The sequence below is a fragment of the Lutzomyia longipalpis genome, chromosome 3 (assembly GCF_024334085.1).
Source record: "Lutzomyia longipalpis isolate SR_M1_2022 chromosome 3, ASM2433408v1".
NCBI lineage: Eukaryota > Metazoa > Arthropoda > Insecta > Diptera > Psychodidae > Lutzomyia > Lutzomyia longipalpis.
In genome coordinates this window covers 3,853,882-3,875,620 of record NC_074709.1, presented here as the reverse complement: position 1 = coordinate 3,875,620, position 21,739 = coordinate 3,853,882, and the positions used below count along the sequence as shown (strand labels likewise).

Here is a 21,739-nt window from a genome sequence, read left to right as displayed (position 1 = left end):
GGTAAGAACACGTATACTACCTCGACGTGACTTTTGCCAAGATTTTGCCTTTACTCTATGGATGGCAAAATGTGTGTGGAGAGTACTATGAGGGGGAGAAAAAAAAACAAACACCCACTTTTCTGCAACTTTACATTTAATATTGCAATGCAAAGACATGGATTTTTCTGCATGGCGATAGATGGTGAAAAATTCTGTGAGAAATTGATTTTTCCAGGGCATCAATTCACAATGAGAATTTTCATATTTTTGCCCCCGTATCACCAACCCTCCGGGACTTTTTCTTCTTTTGGCTTTCAAATCACAAAATGTTACTCCAGCACCATCGTCGAAACATGATCCACATCTCATGAGACAGAGGAACTTATCCACCATATATGAGGAATGGTGAGGAGTGAAGCCACACATGGTGGAAAATTTCAATTCACAGCATTCCAATGAGGATCGCAATTTTCATAATAAAACATCCCCTGCGTTCGTTATTCAATTTTGAAATTCCTCCTTCTTGCGTTTATTTATTATTCTTCTACCATCACTTGAACATTTGCATACAATTTCCCCATCGTCCTATATATGAATATTTTCACCCCCTCCGCCTTTCCGCCCATTTCCCTGTCACCAAAAACCACCCTCAATTTGCCAATAAAGTTCTGCGACGAAAATCGCCTCTATCAAATAAAAATTTTCCTCCCTCCCCCTGAGGGTGAAAGTGAGAGAAATTGCTGGAAAATTTGTGAAATGACAAACGAAATATTTCACAGTGAAAATCCAGAAAAGTTTTTCAGCAATTTCATCATATCGTATTAAAAATACTCCACATGGTACATTTGGGAATTGTTCGCACTGAAATTGCATTTAATGCCACAGTTAAAATCAGTGAAATTATGTTTGAATTAATGGGGTTTGCAGAATTCTATTTAATTTCAAAATTTAACGTCCTCCCGCCGAAGGGTTGAAAGAGTATAATTTTGGAAAATTCACAGAAATAAATTGCCAAAATTCCACAATTTGAAACGAAAATAAAAAGCAAATCTAAAAAATATTTATGCTTCTATGTAAAATCATAAGTTCTAATAAAAAAAAATATTTTTTTAAATCCATCTTAAATGAAAGTTTCATGTGAAATATTAAAATATATACCTTAAAAATGTTCCTTCACGTACATAGCCTCCATAGCCTTTAGTTCATAAATTTTATAATTAAATAATTCAAAATAGAATAGCCCATAATCCCCAGAACTATATGTATTGTTTTCCAAATAAATAAATTGTCTCATACAATTTATTTTCTGAAAATTCACGAAATTTATGTGAAAATATCAATAAAATTCAAAATGTTACGGTGTGTAGAATATATGAGAGAAGAATATTATTTGGTGAAAAGCCCCATATGGCTCGAATGGGTTGTTCACTGTTTGACAATTATGCAGATTCCTGATGGCATGCAGAGAAAATATCATTGAATGCGACAATATAATGTAATTAAATGCATCAAACAATTTTCATTTTGGCCTGTGTGATGAATTTCCTCTGTATATGGCAAATCTCATATGTTAATATTAACATCCAAAGCGGTGTAAAATTTCATACACACTCATCACTAGCTCGGGTACATGCACAGAGGTGTCACAATGCAATAATGTCTATTTAGTGCTTATGAAATATTTGCAATAGAGATCAGACAATTATATGGAATGTCTTGATTTTCTCTGCCAATTTAAACATTAACCATATGGGACTGATTTAGTGTGAAAATTTTCAGTTGGAGTATTTAAGTATTCAGAGGGAGGGGGGAAGTATATCGAGCTCTGCTCCACCAGGGCTAATAAAATCAGTCAAAGGGTTCAGAAAAAGCTCTTAATATCACATTTTGTAGCTAACTAAATAGAATAAAGTAGTCAGAGATAAAGATTTAGGGCGGGAAACTTATAAAATAAAGCTAAATATTTTTTTTTATATATAGGTACTTTTTTAGTTACAAACCTGAAATATCTCACAAAAGACGGGAAAAAATATATTTCCCAAATTCAAAAGCTCCGAATTTCTCTTGAGAGATTTAATTAATTTTCCTTGAATGTCGGGGTGAAGCTTGATTGACCTACAAGTACAAAAGGTGAAGTACCTTCACTGTTGGGTGCTTGAGCTCCATCCAGGATTGATGTTATGTACATATATTGAAAATGGGAAGCCAAAACAATATTTATTTACATTGAATTCAACGTAATTACCTACCTTTGTCGCGGCTGTCGCACCACTCCGATTGAATTACCCCAGAGTGGATGGAAAGCCCTTTGGTGCGACGCAATCTCAAATGCGGGGAAACACATACACGTTATTTATTCAATTAAGCTCATTTAGACATTTCTAAGGGTTTGTGTTTCGTAATGTGTGTGATTGAATTATAATTGTCTTCAAATATTATTGAAGCAATTTCCGCACTCAGTCGTTCCCTCCGATTGGAAACTTTAACGATTTTATCAGGTGGAAGTACACAACGAAGAATACCAAGCACGTGACTCCATACCACCCTGCAATCACTTCAAGCACGATCGACACAATAATTTAAGAAAAGGAAAATTGCTATATATTTTATTGTTACATTCATGCAATAAATTTATATATGGTATAAACCACCCCATAGTAGATTTACTATTGTGTGTAAAATGCCTTTTGAAAATGTTCACAAGGAAATATAATTCAATTTGGATTATCGTACAATTATGTCTCTATATAATATTTACTTTTAATTTATATGATAAAAAATCAAAATTTTCCTCTACGGAGAAATTTAAATTAAATCATAATGATAGGGAAAATGTACGATGCAAAAAAACGATGTTCTGTGAAATTAAAATTATCCCAATAATCGTATTTCAGCAGAGGCTGATAAAATTTCATTAAACAAAATGTTATTATTTGCCGACTAAAGTGAGCAAGAAGAGTTGCATTAAAATATCTTTATTAAATTGTTTATTTTTCCTGTGAAATTGTTTTACGCTATTTGGAAAAAATTCCAATGCGAGAGGATTAGGTTTTTCCTCGAAAATTGCAGCATTTTCCCAAGATTTTCCTTTGAAAATTAAGTAAATGACCATCGAATGCATCTGGAAATGTATGTAGGTAAGACGAGGATGACTCCTCTATACACATAGAATTTCACAAGAGGTTCTTTCCACTCTTGAGTGCACAGTGCACACACAATTTCTCCGGGAAAACCTTGTGTGCATCATCAATTGAGTGGGAGGATGGGGGAAAAGTAAATAGCTTTATGGTTTTAAAAGACAACGTCTGTACGATATTGTTCGCAAAACCCTCACTACACCCCCCCCGTCCACGAGGGAATTGTCTGGGAATTTTCGCAACGTGCCTCGTAAGAGTTTTCAGCAGCTTTTCACACGTGCAATCGACTCTCGGATGGGAATTGTCTCGTCCGTGCTTTTTTTTGCTGCTGCTTGCGCGCGTGAGTGGGGACAAAGGAAGAATAAATGAATGCAATTCATGCGATATGAAAAGTTGGAGACTTTCTGCAACCCCTTGATTTTTATGTGCAACTCTCTGGAAAAACTCTTTCTCAGCACAAACACCCCAGCAGAGGTGGAACACCCACCCACACACAACTGATACAGACTCATCCGGTGCTTCATTTTTAATTGTCTTTCTTACCCCCGGGGGGATGGTTAATGCGGTGGTGGGGGATTTTGTGGAAGAAATTAAACCATTTCCTGAAGGCTTGGGTAAGCATAAAATGAGGACGTAGAAAATCAACTTTTAGAGAGGACTTTCAAGGGGTCACTTTGTGGCAATTAGACTGCAATTGTGTTGCACATCGAGACATTCTAGCTATGTGAATTTTATCATTCCCCAACATTCACAGCATTGACGCAATGGCTTTGAAGATTTACGTTCAGTATTCAAGAATATTCTGCAAAAAAAAATCTGATCTTCTCAACACAAAAGGAAAATTTCTTCAGGCGATCTGTATTTGTGAGAAAAATCATTTTTCATAGCAATAAAAATGAGAAGAACACGAGATGGGGCATTGTAGGTATATTGTGTAACGCACATTTTATAATTTTCCTGAAATTAATCAACCCCTTACCCCCTCGAACGGAAGTAAAGAATTGCATGCACCTTTCAATTTACAGCCATGTCGTCCACGCGTACTTCATTCACCCGCTCAGCATAGCAATTATCTGTGATTTTAATTACAACACACACCGCAAACGCCTTCGCAATTGCAAGTAGCTGAGCTGCTTACCAGGGGAAGCTTTTTGCCTCTTTAGGGGAAAGATTAATTGTCAGGGTGATTCGATATATTAGCGAGAAACGGTAGTGCAAATACTCATCAGAGTGAGTAATGGCTCATTATGTACATATTAAATCATAATATAAGCAATACAATATGTTGGGGGAACGTGGTAAAACTTCTCTATGTGGATACAAACTCAATTTTATCGCTTGGAAAATTAATATTTTAATGTGAAAATTTACCAAATGGAGCTACATCAATGTTCTATGATTTTAATACCCACAACATTATGTATTTTCGCTGACAAAAGTTTACTGTTACGTAGGCAAACTTTTACTTATATTGAGAGTGCTGTATAAATTACCTAGAGGTAGTACATGTAGGTGGATCAAATTAAGCGAGTAAAGTTTATTTTGAATTTAAAAAAAAATATCAAAAGTAACTAATTTGAATGCTACAATTTCTTCTCATTTTAATTGATATTTTAAATTGCTTTTATAGAGGGACGTGGCCCTATTCGGACCTCCAAAGGTCTGCATAAAATGTGAAAAAAATGGGATAAAATAAAAAAAACATGCTTCAATTTGATTATTTTAAAGACTTTCTACATTTGAAGTTTTATCAGTTTTAAGAAATAGTAGATTTAAAAAGGCCATAAGAGGTTCGAATTGGGCTACGTTCCCCTAACTATTTGTTTTCTAAATATTCCCCCTTCCATAAAATGACTACACCGCAAGCTTTCTCACAGAGTTCTGCATAATACCTCTGATAAAAAAAATAAAGAAAATGATCGCCTTTTAATGTTTTTTCAGGGAAAACTGCAAAATAATGATCCCAAAAAAATGACTCTGAGAAGATTATAAAGTTTATAATTGAGTCCAAATATCTCCCATCTGAATACACCATTCTCTGCTGAATTATAGAGAAGGGACGCTGAAAAACACATATCTCTTTCATTATCGTGGCAGCTGAAGTATTGCATTAATTTTCCACTCTGAAGGATTTGGGTGCTTTTTGCTGTGCAACCCTCACATATAAGGGAAAGATGCTATTTTCCCGTTGACGTCCTTTGAACAAATCACCCCCATTGCCAAAGACACAAACTTTGTCAAGTGAACTCTTCAAGGAAGTTGTTATCATCTTTCACAGGAGTTTGCAACGGCATCCTTCAAAACTCCATCACTCATCGCCTTAATGCAGTGAGTGTGTCCTCAATGCAGGAGAAAGTCTCTCTTCTTTGCTTCCATTCGCCCGCACTGTAGCGTTGGATTCTCACAATTAATTATTGATGTCCTGCATGACAAACACATCACACTGTTGACTTTTATTTCCACCCACACCCCTCCATACTCATCTTGTCAACTTTGAGACTCACTCCTCCTGGTGTGACACAAACAACATTGTTTGGGTCTCCTTTTTGGTGGGAAATAAGAGTCGAAAGAAGCTATATGGCATGGAATCCAAAATGATGGGGACAGCATGTGACGCAAACAAACCAAGGATACCACGAATAATTTTTCACAAAGAACATTATTCATCAAAAAGGGGGCAAAAGGAAAAATGATTCGTGTTATTTTTCTCTCCCTCTTTTATTTCGATAAGAAATTTTTTTATCTGAATTTTATCTTCTCAGTTTTCCTCATTTTTTTCTTCTTTTTTTTTAGAATATATATTCAATAAATATTTATATACATATAACGACAGTTAAGATTTTCATTTTATACTGTGAAATTTTATGATCTTAAATTTTATGCTACTTGTTTATTCCTCATACTTTTTTTTTCTTTTTTTTTTAAATTATTCATCACCCAATAAAAAAATCTCGTTAACGGTATGTTCAAATACAATCAATTGCTATTTATTTTTTCCAAAGAAAAATCTTTGTGAAAATTCTGTTGTTGAGTGACTTTTTCTCCTGAAGCAAAAATATTCTGAATAATATTTCTTTTGTGCTTATTGAGAAAAAGTTCTTGTCAACGAAGAATTAATTAAAAAGTCATGAATTTATATAAGTTTTCAATTATTATAACTTTTCCAATATTATTTCGGAATGAAATCTATTGGGAAAAATATTAAAATGTTTTAGGATAAAAAATAAATAAATAAACCAAAATATTTCAAAGTAGCATTGGGCTTCATACCCTTTATACCCATTCTCATAAAATATACTGTAAAATATTTTCATTTCTTTGGAATAAAAGAATAGCATTTGATGGCGAAAGAAAAACTTTAACAATTTGTCTTACAATTTTTCACAAATAGTCCCTCAATTTTTTTTTCTCCTCTATGTAAATCTCTTTTTATTCACTTTTACATTGTATATTGTAAATATAAAAATTATTTTTTTATCAACATTTATGTACACATTAAAGAAACACAAGATAATAAAAAAGTTGAGCACATATTTTCTTAAGGGAAATTATTCCTCCACTTTTGGCGAGGCTCTAACAGGGTGGAAAATGCTCCAAACATAAATATATATAAAGTGAGACTCAATGGGGGTTGGGGGATGGGGGAAAATAGGTGGATGGGTGTAGAGAAAAAAAAACAAAACACACACGGAGGTATTTAGAGGGGATGCTTACCACCCTTCTTTCTCTCACGACACGAAAAAAATCCCCCTCTTGGGAGGGTGTAACACAAGAAAAAGAACGGGAGAATGGCGAGGCTGAGAAAAGTGGCTCCAATCTCTTTTCAACGTCACACAACACACCTTTATCAAAATGCGTCATACAATGCTCAGTTTACAATTTTTGTTGTCTTTTTTTTTAAGTAGCACAGCACATATTTTTTTCTCTTTTCTTAGACATTTATATAATTATATATAATTTTTTTTTACGAAAGAAGCACTCCTTCAAATGACACACAGAAGATTATTTTGCAGAGTTTTGTTTTGTTGTCCCCAAAATCTAAGATCTTTGGTTTTGTGGCTTGTGGGAAATTTTCAAGGAAACTTTCACATTTTTGGGGTATTTTTAAAAAAAAAATGGTTAAAGTATGAGTTTTCCAACCAAAAATCATTCACATAATTTTCTTTTAATTAATTCGTGTTTCAACTGTTTTAAATTACTAACTTTTGCTATGTGTAGTGTACAACATATATATAAAATCATCCCCTAAAATATGCGAAACCCCTTGAAAATTTCTTTTGTGTTTTATATTTTACAGAACAGGTAAATGACCTATATTTGAGTCTGCGTCTTGCTCTCATGAGAGCCAAACTCCACAATATTTTGTAACATAAATCTCTTTACTATATGTTAAAAGTTACCTTAGGTGCTGCAGTTGGTACACGTGGAGAGTGGAGGGAAGCTTGTTGGGGGTAGTAGAGAAGTGGACAGTGACTTAATCACTGTCGTGGACTTATCACAAACACTGGAGGTTTCCTCAAAAACACTATCTACGGTGGAGACGATGTCTCGTTGGCAACCGCTGGGGTGACATCTCGCCCTACTAGAACTACCCACCACCCATGAAAATATATACAAAACTACCTCTAAGCACTTAAGGGACACACTTGGGTGTCCATCCCGCCGGGGTAGCCGGTGGGTGGCACTGGCGGGTGGCTGCAGAGCCCAAAGAAGGGACTGCAAATAGTGGCGCCGCTGCCTGAGCGCCAATAGAAGGGGCAGCAGGAGCACCAAAAGTGGTCGTTGAGCTGTCTGAGCTCGACTAGCTAGGGCACTAGCCGCAGATTCCAAGCACTACAGAAGTAAAATTTATTTAGGGGTCAATAATTTAATTTAAAATTTATTGTTTCTTAAACCTTTTCGTAAATGTTTGTAAGAGAGACCTTAAATAAATTTAAATTTAATAAGTTTACAAAAAATCCATTATTTATATATTTTTCTAATTTTTTGACGATCCCTTAATTTGAAAAAAATAAGAATTTTCCTTTATTCAAATTAGAAGCTTTTCCTCATTCGAATTAAAAGCTCTGTCTCTCTTAAAAATTCATATTTTCATTTATGATGCTTGGATACATCATTTTCTTGTTAAAGTGTTAAAAAAAATCTTGTACTGAAATCACAAGCAGAAAAAATCCTTCAGCATATTTTCCCTACATTATCTCGCTTCCTTCGTCAGAAATTGGCACAATATATATTTTTTCTTCCTTCGGGATGGAAGCTAACTATGCAAATTTAAAGCTCACACACAATGGCATACATTTTTTCCCTCGAATTGCAAGCGCGCCATATATTCTGGCATGAAAATTGTTATTTACTGTCCCCTTTTGCAAATAAGTTTCGCACGAGAATCATTGCCATCATGGGAGATTCTTTTGCATACAGTTCAACCCTCCTCCCTCGTGGGGATTTTCCATCCCAAGATACCCATTTTTAGGGGAGGAGGTTGAGGGGAAGGTAGGTAGCATAAAATGGTGAAGGTGGTGGAAAACTTACCTCGCGAAATCGCGAATAATCCAGACGCGTTATGGCACAGTAGTGATTCAATGCACAGGCTCCGTCGCACTGATTCGACACGTAGCGTACGGAATTTGCACGGTAGTATCTATAAATTGGGGTGAAAGAGACATTTAGTGTGTGATGGGGGGGTTGGGGGGTTGTACGATGTAGGGGCTGAGAGACGAGGTGGAATTTTATTGCACCTTTTGGGTTTAGCAATTGGGGAATTTATTGCCAAACCCCGACAACCTCGGGGTGAATGTGAAAAATCAACAATAAAAGGTGCGAAGTGAATCAAGGGGATGAAGTGATGAAGAACAAAATTTCACCGTAGGGGTGGATGTTTGATCACCAAACTTTGCAATATAACTTTCAGATCAGAGAGATTTTGAACTTTAAATAGTTTTTTTTTTTACTTCAAACTAACTTCTAGATAAGGATTTTAATTAAGCGCTTTGTGCTATTGTGTAGTCAAGAACAGATAACTCTTCTTATAAATTGAAACTGCACAAACAAGAATTTATAACTTTTCAAAAGCTTATTAAGAAGTTTTATTAAATTAATCGGATTAGAATTTATTTTGTTTCTCCCTAAAGAATATTTCAATTTAGAAACTTTTATTTGGAGCTTTTGAGCTTTTTCTTATTCGTTTTTCCATTTAAATCAATTTCATTATTATTCCGTGAAACAAAATTTCAAACAAATCAACCCCATATGGGTATTTGAATTTCTTGGAATTCTCAATACGAGCTTTCAATATTTAACTTTGTGCTACTTGATCAAATATTGACTCCAAAACTCATATTGTGCGTATATTAAATTTTTTTTAGATAAACATGAGGGACTTACTTGGCAAAAAGGGGATCTTCGGCATTCGTGAAACGATCTGCCAAATTATGAAGAGCCACAGAAGTCACCTCAGCCAGCCCATAGTACTGTGTTGTCAGATTATACTCAGCTTGCCAGGTAGCTTCCAAGGCGGAATTTGCTTGCTCCAAGTCCAAATAGTACTGCGTGTAGTCTAGCACCTACATTTGATTAATGGTATGTGCTATTTATTGATTGTTAAAGTTACATAAATTAACGTCAAAATTGACATATTTCGAATTAGTATCTGTATGCTGCATGAACGTATGTGTGATTCAATGTTAATTTAAATCAATCAACCTCTCAATACATATGTATATAGGTAGGTAATTCGAGATATATCCAAAGAGTCACCATTTGGATTGAATTTCATGTGAAGCTCAATGCAAATACGCGCTCCGATCCAATATCCACCACAAACACATCTCAAATGTCCACCCAACTTTCACCTTCAACCTTTTGCCCTACTTTCAAGTTACGCATTAATGGTTCGTCCTCCCCCATTGAGTGGCACTTTGTATTATAAATATTGAGTCTGAAAATATCCCTGAAAATATCTTCAACTTTTTCACGCAATTATTGCGGAGCTTTCAATTGAGGTTAATGTATGTTTACTCTAAATGGAAAAGCCATTTTGGGAAATTCGCAAGAGCAATTGAGGTTTTACTTTAAGAATAACATAAAAATGTAAAAGAATTTCAAATTTAAACGAACTCCGAAAACCAAAAAGATTCTTTGAAAAAGGCGTCAATTTATTTTTCTTATTATATATTTCATGCTATCTTAATAAGATAAATTACAATCTTCTAAATAATCAAATTTTAAACAGATCTTTGTAGAACTTCCTTCACTTTTCTTGAAAATTTTTATATTTTTTTTTCTTAAATGTAATTCTTTTCCTTCTTTTCATATCTTAAAGTCATAAAATAACCAAAAATGAATAAATTCTTTAAGGTTTTTCACACAAAAAAATTTAAATATCGTTCAAAGACCAACCAATATACCAATAAAACAAACAAAATATTTTCAATAAAATTTCATTAATAATAGACCGAAAAAAAGAAACGAAACAAATAAAATATTTATTTCTATCAGTGTTTTCTTCCCATATACCAATTGCGTAAATTTGCGTTAATTAAATGTAGATTTCCCGGTGGGGGGAAGATTAAGGTTGTTCTTCCTTTAACGATGAAGAAACTGAATGTATCTGAATTTAGGTTAAAGAGCTCCTCAATAAGAAAATTTCCAAGGGCATACATACATGTAGCTTTATAGCCCAACTATTGATTTCTCATTAGAACCTTCTTCTCTTACAAAATTTCATAAAATTAAGAAGCTATTAAGTCAGAGTGACTAAAGGAAATATTTTGTAATATGCATCAAGTATTGTATCATGTTCACTTTCTTTGTAATTTTATTTTGGGGATTTTTTATTGAAAAAAATGCCTTGGTTTACGCACAACGAACTACCCTAAAATGGGCGTGGGTGGTCGGTGGAATCAAAAAGGGACAAACTGTGGAATTTATTTTAGTTTCAGTAAAGCCCTTGTTTACAACTAAACGCAATATTGGATCCGTAAAAGTTTACAAAAATCGAGAAAAATTGGAAAGTGGGTGGAAGTGTTCCGTACTACATGTTGTCACGTGCATATATGTAGGTATCGTGTAGGGAAATTGCATTTTGTCCTTTCGCTAAATTGGATGGGAGTGTAAAGTGATTTTTGGGCAACAAAGGTGGATGTGTGCGTGCATGCGCTTCGACATAATGGTTTTCAGCCATTTGAAAAACAAACACTCAAAGGGGAGCAAATACAAATATGTATATCTCACCTGCCCTGTATCAGTTTCAAATTTGTAGAGTCTCATCCCAGGATTATTGGCACCAACATTCATTTTCCTGGGCGTAACAGACGGTGCAATCATTATCCATGAAACTGGCTTCCCTGTTGGAGTTACATCCGAGTACACATAGATAGGTCAATACCGGAAAAAAGGAGAGAGAATACAAGACAGGAAATTGATTAGAGTGAGAATTTTCATTTTAGACTTTTTTCTCTTTAATGAACATAAATTTTCATCAACATAAATTTTCGTCCGTCCATTGCAAGTATTAAACCATTAATTTCTCAATAGTCTCCCTTTACCAATAAATTACCTCTCACAGGCTTCACCTAAGTCTTGGGGAAGTCACAGTGTTTCAATTACACAAAGAATTCCTTCTGACTCGGGCGAAATGTGTACACAAAACACCCTATTTCATACGTTCTGGGAGGTGAAATGAGAAAATCTCGTACACTATTGTTGAATTTTTCACAATGTACCACCCAATATAGATCCCCTCACGTATGTACACACTTAAAATTTTCACCGTAAATTTTACGGAATGGGCATTCTACGGTATTTCTGCACGCATCTTAGTTAAAATTCTTTAACTAAAATTTTAGTTAAATGAATTTAACAGAGAAATACGAGAAAACCGAAATATTTTAGTTTTTTTTAACGAAATCTTAGTTAATTTCTCTATGATGTCTCCGTATATTTTAACAAAAATCATAGTAATTTTTACGGTAACGACAAAAATTTTAGGGATTTTTTTTAGTAATTTTAACTAAAATTTTTTAGTAATTTAAACTAATTTTTTTTAGTATTTTTAACTAAAATAAAACAATTTAAACGGTTTTTTTTTGTTTTTGTTTTTTTTATTAAAATTATAAATAAAAAAAAGTATTAAACTCAGGGGGCTCACAAGTTGACTCCCTGATGGAGTGAAAACTTCCACAAACAAGGCACAAGAACTCCTCTGCGCGTACAAATTGGCTCCCGGACGGGACGAAAACTTCCACGAAGAAGACACAACTCTTCGGTGCGTACGAATTGTCTCCCGGACGGGGCGAAAACTTCCACGAAGAAGACACAAGAACTCCTCGGTGCGTACGTATTGATTCCCTGATGAATGTTGTGGGAAAACTCGGTGCTTTAGCGCTCACGCAATTCCCTGTCGGTGAGTAATGTTGTCTTTTAGATTGAATTTTTAAAGAAAATAAATTAAATATGGCATACCTTGTTTGCCGGAAACTCTGAATGAGCAAGAACTCCTCGGTGCGTACGAGTTGACTCCCGGATGGGACGAAAACTTCCACAAAGGCACAAGAACTCCTCTGTGCGTACGAATTGACTCCCGGTCGGGGCGAAAACTTCCACAAAGGCACAAGAACTCCTCTGTGCGTACGAATTGACTCCCGGTCGGGGCGAAAACTTCCACAAAGGCACAAGAACTCCTCTGTGCGTACGAATTGGCTCCCGGACGGGGCGAAAACTTCCACAAAGGCACAAGAACTCCTCTGCGCGTACAAATTGGCTCCCGGATGGGACGAAAACTTCCACAAAGGCACAAGAACTCCTCGGTGCGTACGAATTGGTTCCCTGATGAATGATGTGGGAAATCTCGGTGCTTTAGCGCTCACGCAATTCCTTGTCGGAGAGAAATGTTGTCTTTTAGATTGAATTTATAAAGAAAATAAATTAAATATGACATACCTTGTTTGCCGGAACCTCTGAATGCGCAAGAACTCCTCGGTGCGTACGAATTGGCTCCCGGACGCCGAAAACTTCCACAAACAAGGCACAAGAGCTCCTCGGTGCGCACGAATCGGCTCCCGGACGGAGCGAAAACTTCCACAAACAAAGGCAAAACTCCTCGGTGCGTACGAATTGGCTCCCGGACGCCGAAAACTTCCACAAAGAAAGGCACAACTCCTCGGTGCGTACGAATTGGCTCCCGGACGCCAAAAACTTCCACAAACAAGGCACAAGAGCTCCTCGGTGCGCACGAATTGGTTCCCGGACGGAGCGAAAACTTCCACAAACAAAGGCAAAACTCCTCGGTGCGTACGAATTGGCTCCCGGACGCCGAAAACTTCCACCAACAAGGCACAAGAGCTCCTCTGTGCGTACAAATTGGCTCCTGGACGCCGAAAACTTCCACAAACAAAGGCACAACTCCTCGGTGCGTACAAATTGGCTCCCGGACGGGTCGAAAACTTCCACAAACAAAGGCACAACTCCTCGGTGCGTACGAATTGACTCCTGGACGCCGAAAACTTCCACAAACAAAACACAAGAACTCCTCGTTGCGTATAAGATGACTTTCTGATTAATTATGTGGGAAATTCCCTGAAAATTCTGATGAAAACTTTGGCAATAATGCTCACAACTTCACTGCTTGACATCAACTGACGGCGTTTCTACAGGAACAAATTCAAAAACCGTTTTTTTTAACGAATATTTTAGGTAATTTTACTAAAATTTTAGTGAATTTTCATCGAAAAAGACTAAAATTTAGTTTTATTTTACTAAATTTCTACGTAATGATTAAAAGACTAAGAAATTTAGGTTTTTTTACTAAAAAAAAAATTAACTATATTGATTTCGTAAAAAAAACCGAATGAATTATTTAATTTAACTAAAACTTTTGAAAATTTTCTGGTTTTCCGTTTAAAAAAGACAAATTTTCCCGTAAATGTACATTTACGGTGAATTTACCAGCAAATTAACTAAAATTATTTTTAGTGTGTAGGTACTTATATATAGCAAAATGCTCCACACAACATTCTCACCTTTAGCGCACACCTCCCCCTCGTACGGGATTCTCAATTGCCCCATGAGTGTGGAGCGGAGGAAGTAATAGAAATTGCTAAAGGAATTGAGTTTCTTCGTGAAATTTGAGAAGATTACCACAAAGTTGCCGTAGAGGTAAATTAATAATCATTATTTGCTCTTCTATTTTTATCGTAATAGCCAGATTTATGGAATTATTAAAGTATAAAAGAAGAAAGGCAAAAATATGTGGTTGTAGTATTTTTAGGTCAAGCACTGCTTACAAAAATAGCTTGGATTTTAAAATAGTTCACAGACTATTTTCTGCAGACTATAACAAAGTTCCAGAATAGTATACTCTCCGTATTATTAATCTATTTCCCCCTTGAGAGTGTTCTATTTATGCTACAATGCAACATTAATTTCCTAGGGTAATTATTTACATTTCTTCATTTTTTTTATAACTGAAATAGATTAAAGACTTTAGCTACAAGAATATTTTCCATTTAACCTAATGGTATAAAAATAAAATATTCTATCAGGCTGTCAATAATGGGTTAATTTATTAAGTGTTTTTTACACCACAAAGAACACGTGTAGTGTTTCGGGTCAAAGACTTTATTGATCAAAAGGTCAAATCGCGTTAAGAGGGGTAAAATGTCATTCAAAAATAACTATGAGAACTATCCAAAATAACTTTTCTCCACCTTTTCCACAATTTCGATTGATTTTTAAGAAAAGAAACGAGCAACATTTATAAATTTTCTGCAGCACTTTACACCCTAAAGAAGGTATGTGATGGAATGGGAAAAGAAATTCAATCTGAACTAACATACGTCCTACCGGCGTTCACGTGAGAGCCAACCGAGCCAGCACAAATGGGAAATGAGTAAACGTATTTTAATGAAAGTGGGACATTAAAGACCTCCCAAGCCCAACACACCTTCCTATACCACACCTCATGCTGCCGCACAACCCCCCCTTCCTGTTTGAGACTTATTCAGCGAAGAAAAGCGCCCCAAGATGATATTGATTTTCTTTTCAATGGTGCGCACGGAATTCCCGCACCAAGTTTTGCCTGCTGCTGTTGTTTTTCTATGCCGCAGAGGGAAAAGGGTTTTCTGTGTTGAAGCGAAAGAGTGCAGATTGTCAAGTTTGGCACACTTTCATTGTCTTCTCATCAGCATCGTAATGCCTGTGGCACATTCCCACCCTCGTCTTTGATGTTGTGCGCGCGAGAAACAAGAGTTAAGACAATCGCAACTCGTTAAAATTCCACCCACTTCCCCCGGCTTTCACCCCCCCCCCCACTATGCCCATTTCCTTCTCCACTCCTCCATGAACCATGACTAACTTTAAGTTCTCTATAAATCTCCGGTGGAATGAGGGAGGAGCTTGATTGTGCCTTTGGGATGACCGTAGATTTTTCCCCTTTCACCAAAAAAAAGCTCTCAAAATTTGCCATCAATTCTCAATTATGTAAAAAAAAACTAGAAAAAAAAAGATCAATGAAAATTTCAACGTTAAGTCAGATGGGAAAAACTTTATGAAGTACCCAGATTTCGTAGCTATTAATGCCCTGAATTGTTTCCATATTAAAATTCCCTTAACATATCTGAATTCCGCAGTCGTAAACACTGACCCAGATTGGTATAAAGGTTCCTTTAGAATAATGACCAATTTGATCTTTATTGCGCGATGCTTTAGTACCCGAATACAATATTGTGCAACAAAAGGCTGTGAGGCTATTAAGTGTTTTATATATAATAAGGGGAGACTTTAATAACTTATAACGCAATTTTTGGACAAAATACCTAATTCAGTTAATGCTTAAATTATATTTGGGAATGATGAGAATAATTTATATAGGATGTATGTTTTGGGTACATTCAAGCTGGAAGTTTTATGTATTTTGTTGTTGTTGTTTTCAAGCTTCAATATTACCTTTAATATTTTCATTTCATTGCGTCTTAAAGAGCTTAAAGGGGATAATTTAAATGTCTTTTTTTAAATCATCTTCTAATGGTAAATATAAGAACTTATTTTAGGACTTTTTTGGGATTCAAGAATAGTTATAAAATTTTTATTTTAATTTGATACAATTAGGCAAATAATAAAACGAAAAATAAATTGTAAAGAAGAACAAACGTTCTATTTCTTAAAGAAAATCTATAAAAAAATACTCACAAAATCTGTATAATATTTACATAAATATTTAACAATATTTTTTTTTATTAAAATTATGTTTCTATGGAGCAGCAAGAAACGCTCCTCAATGTATAAAATTGAGTAATATTTATTAGATATTTTTTCTTTGGATGGTGTTGGCATAAAATGACAAGGATTCAATGCGATTAAGGTGACCAGAAAAAAGGGCATGATGAAAATGTTGTGTGGCATGAGGTCGAAGATCCAACATGACATTTATGTTTAATGTCAACTGGTTAGCTGCTGAAAATTTATGTTGATACAGTGTGTTTTGTGATTTTTTGGCTTATAGAGGGGTTGTGTAGGAGTAGGGGCTGGGGTGGGATATAAAATGAAATGGAGAAAAATGGGATGAGCAACCCTGGTATTATTTTCTTGTCTCTTCTCTGCCCCATTTATACCTTCTCGCACCCCCAACACTGGGTGAGACTGTATCAAAATGGTGAAGCAACCGTCAGTATGTCGAGGTATCAGAGAACATGGGGATTGTCCTATTCAAATCCATGAAGCTTCACTCTCATGCTGAAGGTACCCAGCAAAGAGACAATTTTCTCGGAGATTTCTTTTTACTCATGTCGTACCCCTTGGTATTTCAATTTCCACCAATGTTTCCCTTCCATTTTTATTTCCCACTGGTGGTATGAAGGTCCCACCACCCCCATACCCTCCCTTCACCCATCAAACAGCCCTACAGAGAAATCTCTGACACAAAATGATGATGTCCTTCCTCGTTGGTATAGACACCTCCCCAAACCCAATTGAAATCACTTTCTTTGTACAGTGTGGTACCCTGCTGCACACACCGAGTAAATTTGCTAAGAGAATTTGAAATGAGGTCACAAATCCCTCTAGGGGAAAGGTATTATATGTACAACTCTTTTACTCTATTACTCACCTATATCATTGTAGACAATCCGGAAGGAGTCCGAATGGAGATGTCCGAAGAATTGACCCTGAATTATCGACGAATACTTGCGCACTAATCGAAGGTACTTGAGGTTATTCTTCTCGGAAAAGGTTGAGTGCCCATTTGGACCATTGCCCACTTGTCTCTCATCCGACCCTGGTGGCATGTGACCCACAATGTAAACCTACAACAGGCAAAATGTGTACATCAACTCAATTAGTTGTTCCATTTTGAAAAACTCAAACAATTGCATTTAATTAAATAACAGAGTTTTTGGCATTTTTAACTTCAATTAAATGTCAGGAGCTTTAATTAATATGTATTCCATGATGTATATGTAGTTTACTCTATACAAAAAGTTATTTGTTTTAAAATTTGATAAAGTGTTTTAAATTAAAAATAAATCAACAATATAACCCATGAACTGAATGGAAATTATTTTGTATAGAATGTTCATTACAACAAGCTTTATATTCATGATGTTTAAATTTTCTTAAATTTTATTTTAATCATAACTAAAGCTGATAGTACCAGTCATAATATCGAATTTAGTCGTTATTTTTGAATTACAATTTCAAGCACGAAAAAAAGGAAATTATTAACAGAAAATCAAAACTTTCTTTCAATTCGTTATGTTTTTTTTTTCATCAAAAATTCAATGAACTGAGAAATGACCCAGTTTCCCAAATAAAAAACTCACTGGGTAGTAATGAGATTATATTGTGAAGAAACAGTCTAAACACTTTACCAAACAGAATTGCAACGATTGAAACGAACAATATAGTGCATTAGGGGAGAAATTGCTGCAAGCCTTCATTTTTTTCTGTACCCCTTCACCATCGTACATAGTCTAGTCAATGATAAATCTTTTTTAATCTTTCAGCTTTTCCCTCTCGGTACATTTTCCTGCCAGCGAAGCCCTTTTTGTGAGATTAATCGATAAAGTGGATGTAATTTAATTCTCTTGCTGAATTGACTCGTGATTTTTGTTGTAGATAGAGAAATCATAGAGAAACATTGAATTGAACGAATTGAAGCACCTCCCTGCCCCCGCACACACATTGTATTAATGTTGAATTGGGGGTGGTGGGAAAAAGGGTTTTAAATTTGAACAGACAGCAAAAAGAGCAAAACAATTTTGCCCAATGTATAGGGGAAAAAAAGCAAAGAATGGGAGGTTTTTGAAAACAAATACAAAATGTTTGGGGGCAAAAGGGAGTTTATATATATTTTCGATCACTTCCGTTTCAATTTGATATATTAGAAATTTAAATATAGACCCAAAACATTGTCGAGGGATTCTTTCTCCTATTGGTTCAATTTTCAATCTACAACCCTTTGGGGGTTTTACCATTTCTCTATATACGAGAATGTGGGGGTGATTCTTTCGTTTGTTGCCTAGTGAAACAGAATGTGGGGGTGAACACTGTTGAGGAGAAAGTTAGGCAAATTGTTGCCCAACCTCGTAAATCGCCTCTCTTTATATGAAAGTATCTCTCGTTGTGTTTGCCATCGATCCGTAAAAAAAAAGTCCCATGATCGTAAAAGTAGCATTGTTGTTTCGAATAATTCCATGTTTAATAAATAAAACCCTCCGGGGCTCGATGTTATGGGGGTACGCTCGGGCCAAAAAGTACCATACACCTCAAACCCATTTCGTTGGAGTATAATGCACATTTTGGTGAATTGCACCCTAAAACTACAACTCTCAGTCAGCGTGCAACTCACGGATGGCACAACCATGCAAAGTTAGCCAGAAAAGCATCGGTTTACGGGATAGAGTTGTAAGTAGTCTAATTTATATTGAAGCATCTACACCACAAACCCTAAAAGTTTGCCTCACATTACGAGGCAAACGATATACATTTTGGCGTGTTCCAAACCCACTTTTTTTTTTTTTTTTAACTATTCCACCTCACGGTAGAACGCACATTTACACGTGTTGCCGTGCACACAAAGAAAGGTGTGTGTGCCCCCTGTAAAAGCTCCAGCTGATTTATGGTATTGATTTGCCAAAAAAAGAACTTACTTCAAACTCCACACAATACATACATACATAGTATGTATATATGTATGTACGTACATATAGAACAAAGCTCAACCTATATATAACATAAACCTACCCTAAACCATGCCCTGAAAACAGTTTCAATGCTAGAAGTTAGGCTAAAAACTATTTTTTGGACGATTGTAAAAGAAAAAAGAACCCCCTTCGCGTAGAAAACTTCTCTCACACTGTCACATAAAGTCATGTTTAATGGAATGAAAGGACATCGTCCCCGCAGCCTAAACACCGGAAATATGACGCCCAGCAGCCCCTTTTTTCGAGTGTTTTTTACGATATCACTTGCAATCTCGTCTACGGAGAGAAAAAGAAATGAACTTTGAGGTATTAAATTTAATGTGAGTGCTTCCGTATATACGAAAGAGTTGCTTTCTCAGTACATTTCGAGTTAAACTTTTCTTTCTCCCATCGGCTTTTGTGTGTTTGTGCTTTTCTTCTGTGATTTTTATGGGAAAACAACTCAATCTTGGTTGTTAAGAAAATACACACAGATAGTAAAGCGATATAAGGGGGAATTTGAAATTAGAATTAGATTAAATTGCTTTTATGTTGTTATGGCTTAAACCGCTGAAATGGCTTTTGATTTCCGCATTGCTGCATTTATTTTATCCTATAAATTGACGTAAATGATCGTCCTTTTAATAAAAGAAAATATTTAGATTCCTAATAACAATTTTTGAAGAAATTTAACTAATTTCGTTGAAAGCTTTTTAAATTCTTTCAGAAAAAGCTTCCTCAGAGCTTTTTCTTCAATTTCGTCAATTTTGTTTCAGAAGAAAAACTTTTCAAAGTCAAGAAAAAATAAACTGAATTGTTTAATATGTTCTTAGGCCACTTCTATAAATTAACATACATACATTCAATTCTTCTTCATTCTCTCGATTTCATTTAAAACTCATTGGAACTACAAAGTACAAATTCCTATATATAAATTGATGGTATTTTAACGTTCTATTATCGGATATTTGGCATTATCTGAGTTCCATGAATTTCGAGGGTTCTGTTGTAGGTGTAATGATGGTGTGTGGCCAATAGACAAAACAAACCCCATGCTCATGGCATTTATCAATCCTATTTTGAATTTCCATTTAGAGTTTAGGAGGATGATGACAAAGGATCGAAGGAAAATTAAGCTGGTAGATGCATCAGCAGTCCACTATTTGTTCTTCTACATAGTGCAGTGAAATTCTTGTGTATAGATGGTAATTTGCGTCCAAGAGATTTTAACATAAGATGAGATTATACAGGAAACTGGACGGCGTTTGTTGGAAACTATGCCAAAGATTTGCCATAAAATTGACTTCGGCTTTTCATTGCAGAATTGCAGAAAGTCTTCACACAAACCTCCACTCAGAGAGTGGATTTATGGGGGTTGCACATTGGAGGTCCAGCCCTCATCCTTGTGCATTATGGTGGCACACAATAGGACCCCCCCATTCCCTCGCCTTTAGCTCGAGAAAATGCATTTCTTGTCTCTCCCATTCAACACTCGAGTGCTGTGTATATTTCGGTTGTACTACAACAATATGAGTTTATCTTATTCATCCCATTCACCCACCCCCATCGTAGCCCCATTCCACATCAAAGCCATTGGGGAAAGTGCTGTCTGTGGGGTTGTAATTCAACACATAACACAACACAGAACAAGCGCGCTAAACAAGTGCAAACATTTGGAAGTTGCTCCATATATACACCAACAACTAGAATGAATTTCATATACTCTTCCACTTGAAACCCACCCCTTTACCTTCTCTCATAGTTTCTCCATGTCGTACACCCCCCCCCACCTCCTTCTAGGATGGATATCCTTCGCCGGGCTACGAAGGACGCGGAGGTATATGACAGGTACAAATAACGAAATAATGATTCAAAGTCCTTTCCGTATGTCTCTTCCCGGTTTTCAACTGAACACACCTCAACCCCATATATAATAAAATATATATTATACCTATGTATGGTTGTAGAGTTGTACGTACACAACCCTCCCCCTCCTCACTGCCCGGGTATTCTAGCAAACTCAATGGGATATTTACGACAATGGAATCCACTCTTACTGGCGAGACAATAAAATATAAATACATGGAACATGTTAGAAAGGATTATCCCACCCACTATTTCCTTTTCTATCGCGCACAAAACATTGTCACCATATCCCAATCCGGATTGCTTTGCACGATAAAGTTCATATGCTACATGCAAAATCTCCGCAAAAAATCCCACCCTCACCTGAAGCCATTCACCTCTACAATTTCTTTGCAAAATAATTACAACTTTCGATTCGCTATACCTCGCCCAACAATCCACCTTTTGAATGATTTATAAAATCCAATTGTAAAAAAAGTCTTACCAATGGAGAAAAAGTTTCTATATTTCGCAATATACGGTTAGGAAGATTGAAAATCAATGTAGTTGAATTTCTTATGTCTTTTCCGCTATATTTCC

General features: G+C 35.8%; 1 protein-coding gene across 6 annotated transcripts in view; it reads right to left on the bottom strand.

Annotated features, from left to right (window-relative positions):
* Window positions 1-5,818: 5,818 nt before the first annotated feature.
* The window catches only part of LOC129793455 (acid sphingomyelinase-like phosphodiesterase 3b), an 82,175-nt gene continuing 66,254 nt past the window's right edge, over window positions 5,819-21,739 (bottom strand). For all 6 annotated transcript variants that reach the window (XM_055833488.1, XM_055833489.1, XM_055833490.1 and 3 more), the window contains 5 exons: window positions 17,221-17,416; window positions 11,352-11,464; window positions 9,504-9,682; window positions 8,652-8,760; window positions 5,819-7,952 (listed from right to left, as the gene is read on the bottom strand). In XM_055833488.1, the coding sequence (XP_055689463.1) occupies window positions 7,521-7,952; window positions 8,652-8,760; window positions 9,504-9,682; window positions 11,352-11,464; window positions 17,221-17,416 (1,029 nt within the window). In that variant the 3' untranslated portion in view covers window positions 5,819-7,520. The remainder of the gene's footprint in view (window positions 7,953-8,651; window positions 8,761-9,503; window positions 9,683-11,351; window positions 11,465-17,220; window positions 17,417-21,739) is intronic.